Source organism: Trematomus bernacchii, unplaced genomic scaffold, assembly GCF_902827165.1.
Source record: "Trematomus bernacchii unplaced genomic scaffold, fTreBer1.1, whole genome shotgun sequence".
In the NCBI taxonomy this organism is placed as follows: domain Eukaryota; kingdom Metazoa; phylum Chordata; class Actinopteri; order Perciformes; family Nototheniidae; genus Trematomus; species Trematomus bernacchii.
In genome coordinates, this window is record NW_022987550.1 from 511,247 (window position 1) to 524,966 (window position 13,720).

At 42.5% G+C, this 13,720-nt stretch overlaps 1 protein-coding gene across 1 annotated transcript; it reads left to right on the plus strand.

Moving 5' to 3' along the window:
• Positions 1 to 219: 219 nt before the first annotated feature.
• LOC117477009 (estrogen-related receptor gamma-like) lies at positions 220 to 13,626 on the plus strand. The gene is made up of 7 exons (XM_034123708.1): positions 220 to 297; positions 1,266 to 1,416; positions 2,966 to 3,082; positions 3,749 to 3,856; positions 4,637 to 4,798; positions 5,268 to 5,531; positions 13,400 to 13,626. Exons 1-7 carry the CDS (start codon positions 235 to 237, stop codon positions 13,624 to 13,626), a joined length of 1,092 nt encoding a protein of 363 aa, XP_033979599.1. The 5' UTR covers positions 220 to 234.
• The last annotated feature ends 94 nt before the right edge of the window (positions 13,627 to 13,720 follow it).

Sequence of the window (13,720 nt, forward strand, 5' to 3'; positions counted from 1 at the left end):
TTCCTCCTCAGCTTCATGGACTGCTCTTCCTCCTCCTCTTCCTCCTCGTTCTGCCTCACTGATGAAGCTCCGTCTCCAACCTCCTTCCTCCTCTCCTCCCCCCAGAGCCCGTCTCTCCGCCTGGACACCATGCCCTCCCTCAGCCCCTCTCACCGGGCCTCCTCCTCCTCCTCCTCCTCCTCGTCTTCCTCCTCGTTCTGCTGTGCTTCTGGGTTCCCCTCCAGCAGCGGAGGCATGGCGGTGTCCGAGGCCTCCGTGTGTTTCTCAGTGTCGCAGACGGACTCGTTTTCAGCACAGGTGAAGATCTTTTTTATATTCTTTGTAAACTCAAAACAACCAAGAGATGCAACCAAACACTTAGAGTGACAAACAGGTGCACAACAACACTCCAAACCCTCTTAAAGAGACTCTAAATTAGGTTTAAGGGGCAGAAAAACATACGCAAAAATACTAAAGCCGACATAAAAGGACAACAGAAAGACTCAAAATAACAAGAAGGAGCTCAAAGAGTCACAACACTGCTTTAAAGAGGCGACAAACAACAACAGGGTGTCAAAAGGACGACCAAGGAAGCACAACACCAAAGAGACACACTTGAACAGATGACTAAAAAGACTTTAAGGAAATTCAAAATGATCACTTGTTTTAGTGATCATTTAGAATTTCTAAAATCGAAGCCTCGAAATGAGAGAAGCAGAAAAACTACTTTTACGGTCATCAAGAAACAGGTAAGACAGCTAATGCTATGCTAACGGAGCGCGGACGACACATCGCCAAATCATGATCTGAAAGTTTCAGGAACAAAGATTCTCTCTCTTTTTGATCCATTTCTATAAAAACCTGTCTGAAAATGAGCTGATCAGATTTTGGCCACTTGATGATGTCATAACGATGTTTTGTCTTGTGTAACCATTAGCCAATCAGCAACCAAGGTAACCCCCCCCCCCACCTTATCACCTGAATCTCCTCCTAGAGCACCATTGAGTTCTTTGTAACCAAATCTCTCTCAGAGGGGCGTGGGGAGGGGCTCCTTATTTTCATCTAAAGTAACAGACAGAGAATCAGCACTTTGGAAACAGGGCTGAAACAGAGGGGATTATGGGTAATGCTGCAATGATCTGTTTGGTGTTTCAGCCAATCAGAGACAGGCTCTGGATATATCTGAGACCTGTGATCTATTGATGAAAGAGAGGATAATAGGGGACCTTTAAGCTTAATTCTTTTTGCAGAAGTGCAGATGTTGAGTGTTGGCCTCCTCTTCACAGGTGGACTCCATCCTGAGGGGGGACTTCCTGCCTCTGGGGGCCCCGGGGCCTCGGAGGCTTTGTCTGGTCTGTGGAGACCGAGCCTCCGGGTTCCACTACGGCGTCGCATCCTGTGAAGCCTGCAAGGCCTTCTTCAAGAGGAGCGTGCAAGGTGAGGGGGAAGGAGGAGTACTCAGATCTAGTACTTGAGTAAAAGTAGAAGTACCAGAGTGTAGGAATACTCTGTTACACTAAAAGTCCTGCATTCAAAATGTTCCTCAAGTGAAAGTAGAAAAGTATTTTCATCAAAATATAGTTAAAGTACCAAAAGGATAACATACCATATCAATAGTGCATTGATTAGTGTGTGAAGCAGCGAGAACACACACCAGCTGCAGCAGGACTCAGACCAGAGCAACAGAAACCCATTGATTGGTGATTGATTAGTCGTGTCTGATCGATTCTTTAATCTGTGTGTGTGTTTAAACACGTGCATGCGAGCAAAGAGGCGATACAGATCAACGACTATGAGAACTTAAGTTGAGGTCACTCCTTTTCTACTTTCTACTTCAAGACATTATATTATAGTGTTGTTGGTTTTGTTTGGTTAATGTCAGCAGGATTAGAACAAGGAACATGTTATAGCCGTGTATCATACCTCGAGCTGTTCCTCTAAATGAAAAGATGTACCCGAAACATGTGATGTACTTCCTCTGCAGATGCATGTGTTTTCTCGGGATGTGATCATGCTTCATGTAATACAACGGACGGGTTCAAAGTACCACTCAAATATCGCCTTAAAGCAGCCAGTCTCTGCGAAAACAAAGACACACATGTATAACTATTGGTATTTTGAAATATGAAAACCTTTCATATTTTCATAGTTGACGAGACCCTCACATCTGTTCGTAAAGGCCAGCTCCTCAAACACACGGAAAAAACTGAAAAGTTGACTTTTATTAAATGTATTATGTCAACAAATGTCACATAACTGTATTAGGTTAGTTTGAAGCGTTAATATTAAGTTGAACCTAATATTTTTTTAATTCAACTTAATATTATTGCTTTCAACTAACCTAACAAAATTATGTGAAATCAGTTGACATACTACCTTTAAAGGGGACCTATCATGCAAAATGCACTTTTGTACGTCTTTTCTACATGAATATGTGTCCCCGGTGTTCCAGGGAACTCACCAAGTGTCAGAAAACACAACCCTCTCTATTTTCCTCCATACCCAAATCTCTAAAAAAAGGGGCTGCAACGGATCTGATAAAAACTGATCCAGATTTGAACACTGTCCTGACGTCAGGACGGTGGCGCTACGGCTATTGGGCCAACTCCACCAATCAGGAGGAGACAGCCACGGCCGTTCGAAAGCGCTGGAGACGCTGTAGTACATATGCCAGGCCAGTAGGTGGTGCTGTTCTCACTGAATCTGCCCTTGCACAAACAGAGCTAAAAAATGTCAAATTGAGCGAAATGAGGCATGGCTAAAATGCATGATCTGTTTGGTATTTTGAAAAAAAAAAAGTATAAATATGCCTTATACAGGTATGGTCCTACACTGTATTATTCAAATATGATAGGTCCACTTTAAGTCAACGTTTCAATTTTTTCAGTGCACTTAAAGTTAAAGTTATGATGAAAACATTGTGTTGTCAGCTGTGTCTCGGAGAGAGGGTGTGATGTCGTTTGACTTCCTGTTTGTTGTTGCCTAGGTAACATTGAGTACAGCTGCCCGGTGGCGAGCGAGTGTGAGATCACGAAGCGCCGCAGGAAGGCGTGTCAGGCGTGCCGCTTCCAGAAGTGTCTGCAGGCCGGCATGATGAGGGAGGGTACGTTCAGCTCCCATGAGCCTTTGCAGCGATGTCAAGAGTCTGCTAGGAGTGAGAGAGCTCAGTTTTAATGTTTGCAGAGACGAAGCAACTACAGAAAGGCATTAAATTACTATAAAGACACAGAAAATGACTACAATAGACAGAAAACTACTTCTAAGAGACACAAAACAACGACAGAGACACAAAACTACTACAAAGAGACGGAAAAGGACTACAAAGGGATGCAAAAATACAACAAAAAGACATTAAAAGACTAATTACGACATTTTGAGTTGGACAAATACAACTCAAAATGACCTCAAAGACATTCATCATGACTCCAGGGAATCAAAGAGTTAGGAGGAAGATGTGAAGTGACAACAAGAGATGCAAATTGACCATAAAGTGACAAAATAATTTGCAAACATTCTAGAAAAAAAAGGAATTACAGCAAATGCATCGTCCTAAAATGTGCACTACAGCAAAGAGAGATACTCTTTGTAGCCAAGAAAAGTTATAGCTGATTTGTAGTCATTTTATATTTCATTCGGCTGCAGAGATTCAGATTTGATGGTTTCTGGTTTAAAAACCTTTAAAAGCTGTGGGGAGAGGAAAGGAGGAAGCAGATGAAGCTGAAAGGTAACCCCCCCTCCCCCCCCCCCCCCCCCCCCCTCTGTGTTTCAGGTGTTCGTATGGACAGAGTGAGAGGAGGGCGTCAGAAATACAAAAGACCGACGGAGAGCGGAGTCACTTTTTACTGCAAAACCCCCATCAGCCCCCCTGCCAGCTGCCGTGAGTTCAAACAACATGGAGTCCATCTGTTAGTTTATTAAAGCTCTCCTATCATGCAAAATGCACTTTTTGATGTCTTTTATACATCAACATGTGTCCCCGGTGTGTCCCCGGTGTGTCCCCGGTGTGTCCCCGGTGTGTCCCCATTGCGTCGGGGAACTTACACAGCGTCAGGAAATAAAACCCTCTCTCTTTTCCTCCGTACCCACATCTCTAAAAACGGGGGAACAACGGAGCTGATCCAGATTTGCGTCCGATATGACGTCATATCTGAAATGTGGGCGGGCTTTACACCCACGGGCCTATCAGAAACGTTGCTGTCAGAAACAATGAGACGTGTTTTGGACGTAATATGGTCTGTGTTTACATTAGCATGCTAACACTCAGAGCTAACCTGTACTGGAGAGAGTATAAAGAAGCAGGAAATACAAAGGAACTCACCTTGTGGTAAACCTGAGAGAGAGAAAGAGTTTGAGCTCCATACTGTTTCAGAGAGAAGCCTTGATGTGGTTTGGAACATGATATGGAGTTTAATCACGGCAGCATTTAGCTGACTATCTGCTGGGTAATTCTGAGCAGGCATTAGCTCCGCCCCCTCTTTTTTTAAGAGGGATGTCTAAAATGCATGATCTGTTTGGTATTTTGACCAAAACACATCATAGACATGTTTTTTTATGTTTTTGTATATATCTGAGAACTATAATATATGCCTAAAAAAAGCATGATAGGAGATCTTTAAAACCTGTTTCATTAATTATCACATGTTCCGTTTTAAATCAGGAAATAAGGTGATTTCCCACCTGCTGCTGACAGAACCCGCTCCCCTGTCCGCCACTCAGGACGAGTCGACCAATGAGAGCAGCCTGAGCACCGTGCTGACCCTCTGTGACCTCCTAAACCGCCAGCTGCTGCTCCTGATTAGCTGGGCCAAACAGATCCCAGGTCAGTCACCTTTCACACTGAAGAATATCGTTTTGATTACTTCAACACGTTAATACAGTATGTCGTGATTATCCTTTTTTGGTCAGTTTTTCTACACTTTTTTGACTGTAGTTCTCTTTCATATTTTTTAATGTCGTATTTTTCACTTTTTTCGACTGTCGTTTTTTTTTTTTACCTTTTAGAGTCTAAAAGGTAAAAAAAAAACGACAGTCAAAAAAAGTGAAAAAAACAATAGTCTAAAATTTAGACTATTGTTTTTTTCGCTTTTTTGGTCTGTTTTTTCACTTAATTTGACTGTCGTTTTTTTTCGACTGTCGTTATTTTTAACTTGTTTCTATTGTCTTCTTTCCCACTTTTTTCGACAGTTACGGACTTGTCATCTTTTTCACTTTTTTTCGACATGTCATCTTTTCGTCTGTTTATTTTCCACTTTTTTTTTACGTCCAGACTCACCTGTTCTGTCTCTCAGGTTTCGCCGCGCTCTCATTGGTCGACCAGATGCTGCTGCTGCAGAGCGGTTGGATGGAGGCGCTGCTGGTGGGCGTGGCCTGGCGGTCGCAGGGGGAGGAGCTTGTGTTCGCCGAGAACCTGCGATTGGACGAGGCTCAGTGTCGAGCCGCGGGATTGGCCGATCTCTACGAGGCGCTGCGACACTTGAGCGCCAAATATCAGGCGATGAATATGAGCCCTGAGGAGGCGGTGATGCTGAAGGCCATGGCCCTCGCTAACACTGGTACACACACACACACACACACACACACACACACACACACACACACACACACACACACACACACACACATGATTTAGTTTTCTTTACCAATTACTTTTAATTACGACGGTTGTCACACACTTGTAAAATGTTCTCTTATTTAACTGGATTTTAAATAACACACACACACACACACACACACACACACACACACACACACACACACACACACACACACACACACACACACACACACACACACACACACACATAATCACAACATTTTATATATGATACGAGATATTTTCTGTTAAATCGTGAAACGTTCTATGAAGTACACGATTTTTATTTAGAATTAGAAGAAGTTTTCTTCTAATTATGAAATAATTTCATTAGTGCGAATGCTGTGCCACAGCATTCCACTATAGTACTTCAAATCTTTATTCTTCCCCTTATTATTTCAGCCAATACTTTGGCACTCCATAACTTCAGCTTATTTTCAGCTACAGAAACCATTCAAATATTAAACTATTCAGCCTGTTCAGGAATCGATGGGAAACCTTCAACTTTTTAAAAATATTTTATACTTTTTGAAATATTCAGCTTTTTAAACTCTTTTTTTAACATGGAAGTCAATGGGAGATGCCTTCAAATCCTCTTTTCCTACACCTTGCGCCAAATGCTACTCCTTCCACATACTTTCAGCTAGACACTTCATTCCAACTTTCAAATGATCACAACACCTTCAGCTATTCAAACTTGACTTTTATTTTTGATATCTTTTACACTTCTTGAGATAATTAACTTTGTTTGGAGCTTGGTAAAGAGGCTTTCTTCAGATTTTAACATTAGTGTGGATGGAGCAGCTCGTTAAGTCTAGAGTGCTTTGATCTCAAAACAGAGTGCAGCAGTGCTCCCCAAAAAATGTTTTAAACTTGCCATAATTCCCAAACCCTACACTCCTCAGACATATTTTTTCATGAAAAACGTAGGAAAACCTCTCCTAGGTTGGAAATAAAAAAAAATTAAAAAGAAATATTAAACAAAATGCCTCTTGAGGGCATGAAGAGACAAAAAGTCCACCTAGCTCCCAATTGATTCCCATGTTAAATCTTTCCGGAACTTTCTTCAGAACAGAGAGAAGTACACTTTAGACAAACTGCTCCCATCTCCACATTTTACACACAAAACCAAAAAAACCAACATATATCAGTTCATTGGGGTTCCCTGATGCTCACGGTCTGGTCATTTTTTGATAGGAGCCATGGTTTTTGAACAGGTGGCAAAATTGTCAGATACAAACCTCAATGCATTCTTAATGGGACTCAGTGCTGCAGTGGGTAAATTGTCATAAGTCGTCACCATGGTAACCTTTCATCTCTGGGTTTACACACACAGGTGTTTGTAAACATTCACCACTACCTCTCTCTCTCTCTCTCTCTCTCTCTCTCTCAGACAGACAGAGAGACAGACTCACACTCACACTCACACTCACACTCACACTCACTCTCTCTCTCTCTCTCTCACAGACAGACAGACACACACTCTCCTCTCTCTCTCCCACACACACACACACACACACACACACACACACACACACACACACACACACACACACTCCCTCTCTCTCACAGACACATCAAGAGAAGTGAGAGAGGGTGATAGAAGAGTGATAGGGTGATCAAGAGAAGAGAGAGGGCGATCAAGAGGAGAGAGAGAGGGCAATCAAGAGAAGAGAGAGAGAGGGCGATCAAGAGGAGAGAGAGTGGGCGATCAAGAGAAGAGAGAGAGGGCGATCAAGAGGAGAGAGAGTGGGCGATCAAGAGGAGAGAGAGAGGGCGATCAAGAGGAGAGGGAGAGGGCGATCAAGAGGAGAGAGAGAGGGCGATCAAGAGGAGAGAGAGAGGGCGATCAAGAGAAGAGACAGAGGGCGATCAAGAGGAGAGAGAGAGGGCGATCAAGAGGAGCGAGAGAGGGCGATCAAGAGAAGAGAGAGGGGCGATCAAGAGAAGAGAGAGAGGGCGAGCAAGAGAAGAGAGAGAGAAGAGAGAGAGGGCGATCAAGAGAAGAAAGAGAGGGCGATAGAAGATTGAGAGGGTGATCAAGAGAAGAGAGAGGGCGATCAAGAGAAGAGAGAGAGTAATGTAACCTCCTAATGTAATGTATTACTCCTATGAATGTTCAAAAAGTGCTCAAACTTCACATGTGTGCTAACAGTCCAGCCGTGAAGACATATACGGGACAGTTTTGAGATTTCTTCAAATGCCGTTGCCATGGCAACACAATGCTCACCATGAAACACGGTTTTCTCATAACTTCAGTGAAAATGATCGAAATGGCCCAAAACTTCACAGGTTTGGTAACGATGCAGCCATCAACACATCTAAGCGTATTATGGGGTGTCATCAAATGCCGTTGCCATCGCGACAGATAATTCACCATCAAGTTAGTTCAAAAGTTTGCAGTTCAAATATTCTGCTGCTTTCCCAAGCCTTTTTACTTTCTTTTCTCATCTTAATACAAATTCATTCACTACTACTTACATCTGATATTTAACTCCTTCAGCCTATTTTCAGCTGCAGAAACCATTCAACTATTACATTATTCAGCTATTTCAGGACATCAAGGCTATACATGTTTTTTTAAATCTTTTCTTTTAAATATTAAGCTTTTTCTGCATTTTTGTAGCTAAAAGCAGCTACCATTCAGCTAATAACATATTCAGCTTTTTCTGCATTTTCAGCTAAATTCATTCACAGTTTACAGCATTCGCACGCATTTTCTGCAGGAAATGCATTTTCTAGTTATAATATATTTTTCTAGCAATTGCAATACCATATCTTACAATTTCCAAACCTTTTTAATTTCATTTAAGCTTTTTTTTTAATAACATAGTCTTGTATTGGAATTACAAATATTTTTTATTACGATCGATCATAACCCACTTGTAAAATATTCTCTTTTAATAACTTTATTTTTTAAGGCAAGGCAAGTTTGTTTAGGCCCCGTCCACACGGAGATGAAACCGATGGCGCTGGTGGAGTGGTTAGTGCGTTCGCCCCCCACTACATTTCTTTTACAACGTCTCGTGAGTAATGTGCAGTACCGCAGTCCAACAGAGAGGCAGCAGCTGCGGGACAGTAGCCTGCGCACTGCGTAGCCTTCCCTGCCCTGAAGAAGAAGTGATCCTTCGTTAGCGTGAAGAGTCTGCTTTATGTGCTCCGCAGCAGCCCCCGCTACGAGGCTCCCGCAACTTGACAGTACATGAGCGTGCTCCACAAGCACCCCCCCCCCCCCCCCCCCCCCCCCCCCGGTAAACAACTTCAAAATTCAGGGCTATAAAAAAAATCGCTGGCCCCCGAAAATGTCTCTCGGAATAATTTGGGCCCTTGGACAAATGTAGTTGGTGATCCCTGGTCTATACGATAAAGAACTTTAGCGGATACAACTGATATCGTCTCCGTGTGGACGGGGCCTCATACAGCACTTTTCAACAACAAGGCAATTCAAAGTGCTTTACAAAAATGAAAGACATTAAGAGCATCAAACACACATTAGAAACATTAAAAAGCAAAGATAATAAAACATGAATAACAGGTTCATGAATAAAAGTTACAGAGCAGAGTGAGATGTGAATAGTTCATTTAAAAGCAGCGGCAAAAAGAAAAGTCTGGATTCAAAAGTAGTCAGAGTTGCAGCGGACCTGCAGGTTTCTGGGAGTTTGTTCCAGATATTTGGAAATACCCCTCACCAGATTCTCTCATTCCTCTACCTCTAGTCTTCCCGTGAAATGATAGTTCTTTTGACACTTCTCTAACCTTCTCAGTCTTTCTGGTGTGATCTGTGCCATCCCTCCCCCCGTGCCCCTGACCCTGACACAGACACATGAATACTGATATTGATTTAAAATTTGAGAGGAGAAGTTTTTGGGGGGAGGGCGTCAGAGCGTATTGATCCAGAGGAGTGTTTCTGATATTGATCAGAGGCTGGGAGCTGAAGCAGCTCAGTATTGATTAGCCCCAATAACTTTTGGGGGGAATGGCATTTGGTCTTTTCTAATTCTGGTGTAATCGGTTTAAATATTGGTTCTTTGTCAGCGGGATTACGGAAATACTACGAGCCCAATTGATATGAAACGTAATGAAAGTGTGTATCATGGACTAGCATGCTTGCAAAACCTTTGATCTAACACATGCATTAATTAAAAGTGTCGTTAACAATGCGATATCTGAGGTCTGTACACTCCAAGTGTCCCTTATAGTTCATTTAATTACTTGGACAATGATGATTTTGTTGTTGTTTCTTGTGTGTATTTAAGTACATATATGAGGTACTTTACATGTGTATTTTTACCATGTCATACTACCCGCTACAGTGCTACACGTCAGAGTGAAATACTGTATCATTACTGCATTAATATGACAGTTTGCATTTGTTGCCTTGTGATTTACCTCATGAGGAATTGCATATTAAAAGCGTAACAAAACGTCATATTTTATAATTTGTTCATATAGATTAATCATTGTTTGTCGCCCGTAATATATATACAATGTCCTCCTTAAAGCACTGGCTGCTCAGTTCAGATGTATTAAAACAAAAGGTGGAAACATTGCATTGGGACTATTTTCAGCGGCGGATGAATCCTCATTTGATGCTGTAGTGATTTCTTTTTGGACAACAATGGAACGATTTAGCTCAAAATAGGAAACCCTTTTTTAAATAGAGTTGTTGTTGATGCTGTGTTTTAACAGCTGATCAATATCACTGCATTACACACTCCTGTTGAAGCAGTGCATGCTGGGACACTTCCAGCTGAAGTCTGGTCAGTCTCCCACTGTCTGAGCCTCGGGTCAATAAAGTTTATTGATAGACTCGGTTCTGGATCTATAAACTGTTAGCTGTGTGTGTGTGTGTGTGTGTGTGTGTGTGTGTGTGTGTGTGTGTGTGTGTGTGTGTGTGTGTGTGTGTGTGTGTGTGTGTGTGTGTGTGTGTGTGTGTGTGTGTGTGTGTGTGTGTGTGTGTGTGTGTGTATAAACACCCACAGGCTGACCTTGACCTTTCTTTGGTTTCCCACTTGACTGTCTAGTGACCTGTGATTAACACAGACTCTTTTTTTGAAATTCAGTCCCTGAAACACTGTACTGCAAAATGTTATAAAACACCTTAACCTCAAATATATTAATCATAACTATAAAAAAATAACTTAAAGGACAGTCAAACCTTTACACTACTTATTGTTTAGTCTACCATCAGTACAAATACAAAGTCAAATGTCAGTAAATTGGACAATTTGAAAAGCTGGAATCTGTGGAAGCCCATTATGCCTTTAATATATAGATAGGTGCATAGAGCAGACTTATCTTATCAGCTTTAAAGGTCACCTAGTATGCAACATCCACTTCTCCATGTCTCTTCTTCATCAACATGTGTCCCCTCTTCTTCATGTCTCTTCTACATCAACATGTGTCCCCTCTTCTTCATGTCTCTTCTTCATCAACATGTGTCCCCTCTTCTTCATGTCTCTTCTACATCAACATGTGTCCCCTCTTCTTCATGTCTCTTCTTCATCAACATGTGTCCCCTCTTCTTCATGTCTCTTCTACATCAACATGTGTCCCCTCTTCTTCATGTCTCTTCTACATCAACATGTGTCCCCTCTTCTTCATGTCTCTTCTTCATCAACATGTGTCCCCTCTTCTTCATGTCTCTTCTACATCAACATGTGTCCCCTCTTCTTCATGTCTCTTCTACATCAACATGTGTCCCCTCTTCTTCATGTCTCTTCTACATCAACATGTGTCCCCTCTTCTTCATGTCTCTTCTTCATCAACATGTGTCCCCTCTTCTTCATGTCTCTTCTACATCAACATGTGTCCCCTCTTCTTCATGTCTCTTCTTCATCAACATGTGTCCCCTCTTCTTCATGTCTCTTCTACATCAACATGTGTCCCCTCTTCTTCATGTCTCTTCTTCATCAACATGTGTCCCCTCTTCTTCATGTCTCTTCTACATTAACATGTGTCCCCTCTTCTTCATGTCTCTTCTACATCAACATGTGTCCCCTCTTCTTCATGTCTCTTCTTCATCAACATGTGTCCCCTCTTCTTCATGTCTCTTCTACATCAACATGTGTCCCCTCTTCTTCATGTCTCTTCTACATTAACATGTGTCCCCTCTTCTTCATGTCTCTTCTACATCAACATGTGTCCCCTCTTCTTCATGTCTCTTCTTCATCAACATGTGTCCCCTCTTCTTCATGTCTCTTCTACATCAACATGTGTCCCAAATACCTGTACTTTCTACTTCTCACATTTTCCAAACAGGCTGGTTACTTTAGTTTGAATGTGTGTTTGGTGGCGTGGTCATTATTATTTGGAGTCATTGCATGCCTATTGATTTGAACACGATCCGTGTATCCATCATTTCCAGAGGCCTGTACTACGAAGCTGGTTCAACTTAACCTGGATATGTTTGAGTTAGCCTGTTGGCCCAATCCAAAACATACGCGCTCTCACTAAACTGTACTACGACGCTGGTTATCAAGTGGATCGCTCAAGCCAGCCGTGTCCTATCTAGTTAGGTGCGCGTTCACATGAAAGGGGTGGTATTTGGAGCATTCGACCAATCACAAACATGGACAAGCGTACTGACAGCGCAGCGTCATACTTCCTGAATGAAAAGTGAACTTTAATATTAGTCAAATATGAAGAAGTTAAACTTTAAACATCCATGACTTAAACACTTTATCCAGGATCAAAGCCACATAGCTGCACCTGCAAGGTGAATACAGCTGGTAACAGAAAAAGTGTTTGAATGCGTAAATTAACAGGTTTATGAAATCACTGCCCCGTCTAAGACACGATCTGACTTTAATTACATTAGACTCGAGTGTTTCGTCAACTTAATGTGTTGCTTAAAATAATACTTCTGCATACAGTATGTGACACTGTGAGTGTTGCACGGCCAGATACGGCTCAGCTGACTCAAATAAGGAAATATATGATACATTATGATGTGATATGATATGAATGATAATGGGACACATCGACGTCTGCACTCACAGTGCCGCGGACTGTACGTAATGTTACTCTGATCCGGTTACTTATGTTGTGGCAGATATTTAAGTAAGCTTTCTTAACGCTAATGTTATAATAGTCAGATTGCTCTGAAGATAGGAGGGGATATTCTATTCATTTTCACGTTCACACAGTCAGTTGATTTTTGTCGGCCGTCTTTCCTGCAACGGCAGTTTTTTCTGTATTTCCTCTATCCTGTAATATGACTTGATCGCTTTAAACTCCGCACACGGAGCTCTGATTGGTCAGCAGGCGGTGCTTTCACTGAGTTGATCTCTTAGCCTGCAACCTAACCTCCTCCCGAGGAGGTTTGCCGCTCAGCATAAGTTACCATGGAGATCTAGCCTGCTAAAAAGAGAACCAGCGTCGTAGGACCGGAAAGCCCGAGTTTTCCCTGAAGTCAGCTCAGAGAACATCCAGCTTCGTAGTACAGGCCTCTGGTCTTCTCTAAAGAAGAGGGACCAATGAAAACGTTGTCATGTTGCCGTTGTTCAGCATGGAAACATTCATTAGCTAACAATGACATTATTGTTCTATTAATATAAAGGGAGGTCAGGTACTCTTTAAAACAGCTGCTAGTTATGGGTACTTTTTACTGAAGTACATTTCAAAGCCCTCTTTACTTTGACTTGAGTAAAGAAGTTTAGTCAGTACTTCTACTTTCACCAGAGTATTTTTAAACACGAGTATCTGTACTTCTACTTGAGTAAAGGATGTGTGTACTTTTGCCATCTCTGTTTATTCTGTATATTTGCGCGTTCACACCGGAGTACTTTGTACATAACTAAAGTCCCCCTCTCCCCCCCCCATCAGACGCGGACCCTCTGGACCCTTCCTCGCTGCAGCGGCTGCAGGACGGCCTGCAGGGGGCACTGCAGGAGCTCCAGGCCTCCAAGGGGGGGGGGCACCGGGGGGGCCGGCTGCTGATGAGCCTCCCCCTCCTCAGACAGACCGCTGACCGGGCCGTGAGGAATCTGCTGAGGATACACCGGGAGCAAAGAGTACCGCTACACAGACTGCTGCTGGAGATGATGCTGTAGACACCTTCATCATCATCATCATCATCATACACAGGCTTCTACTTGAGATGATGCTGTAGACACCTTCATCATCTTCGTCATCATCATTGCATTT

Coding starts and splice junctions, on each gene's coding strand:
- LOC117477009 (XM_034123708.1), top strand. CDS start 235: ATGGCGGTGTCCGAGGCCTCCGTGTGTTTCTCAGTGTCGCAGACGGAC. Junction 3,083..3,748: donor GGCCGGCATGATGAGGGAGG/GTACGTTCAGCT, acceptor TCTGTGTTTCAG/GTGTTCGTATGGACAGAGTG. Junction 4,799..5,267: donor CTGGGCCAAACAGATCCCAG/GTCAGTCACCTT, acceptor TCTGTCTCTCAG/GTTTCGCCGCGCTCTCATTG.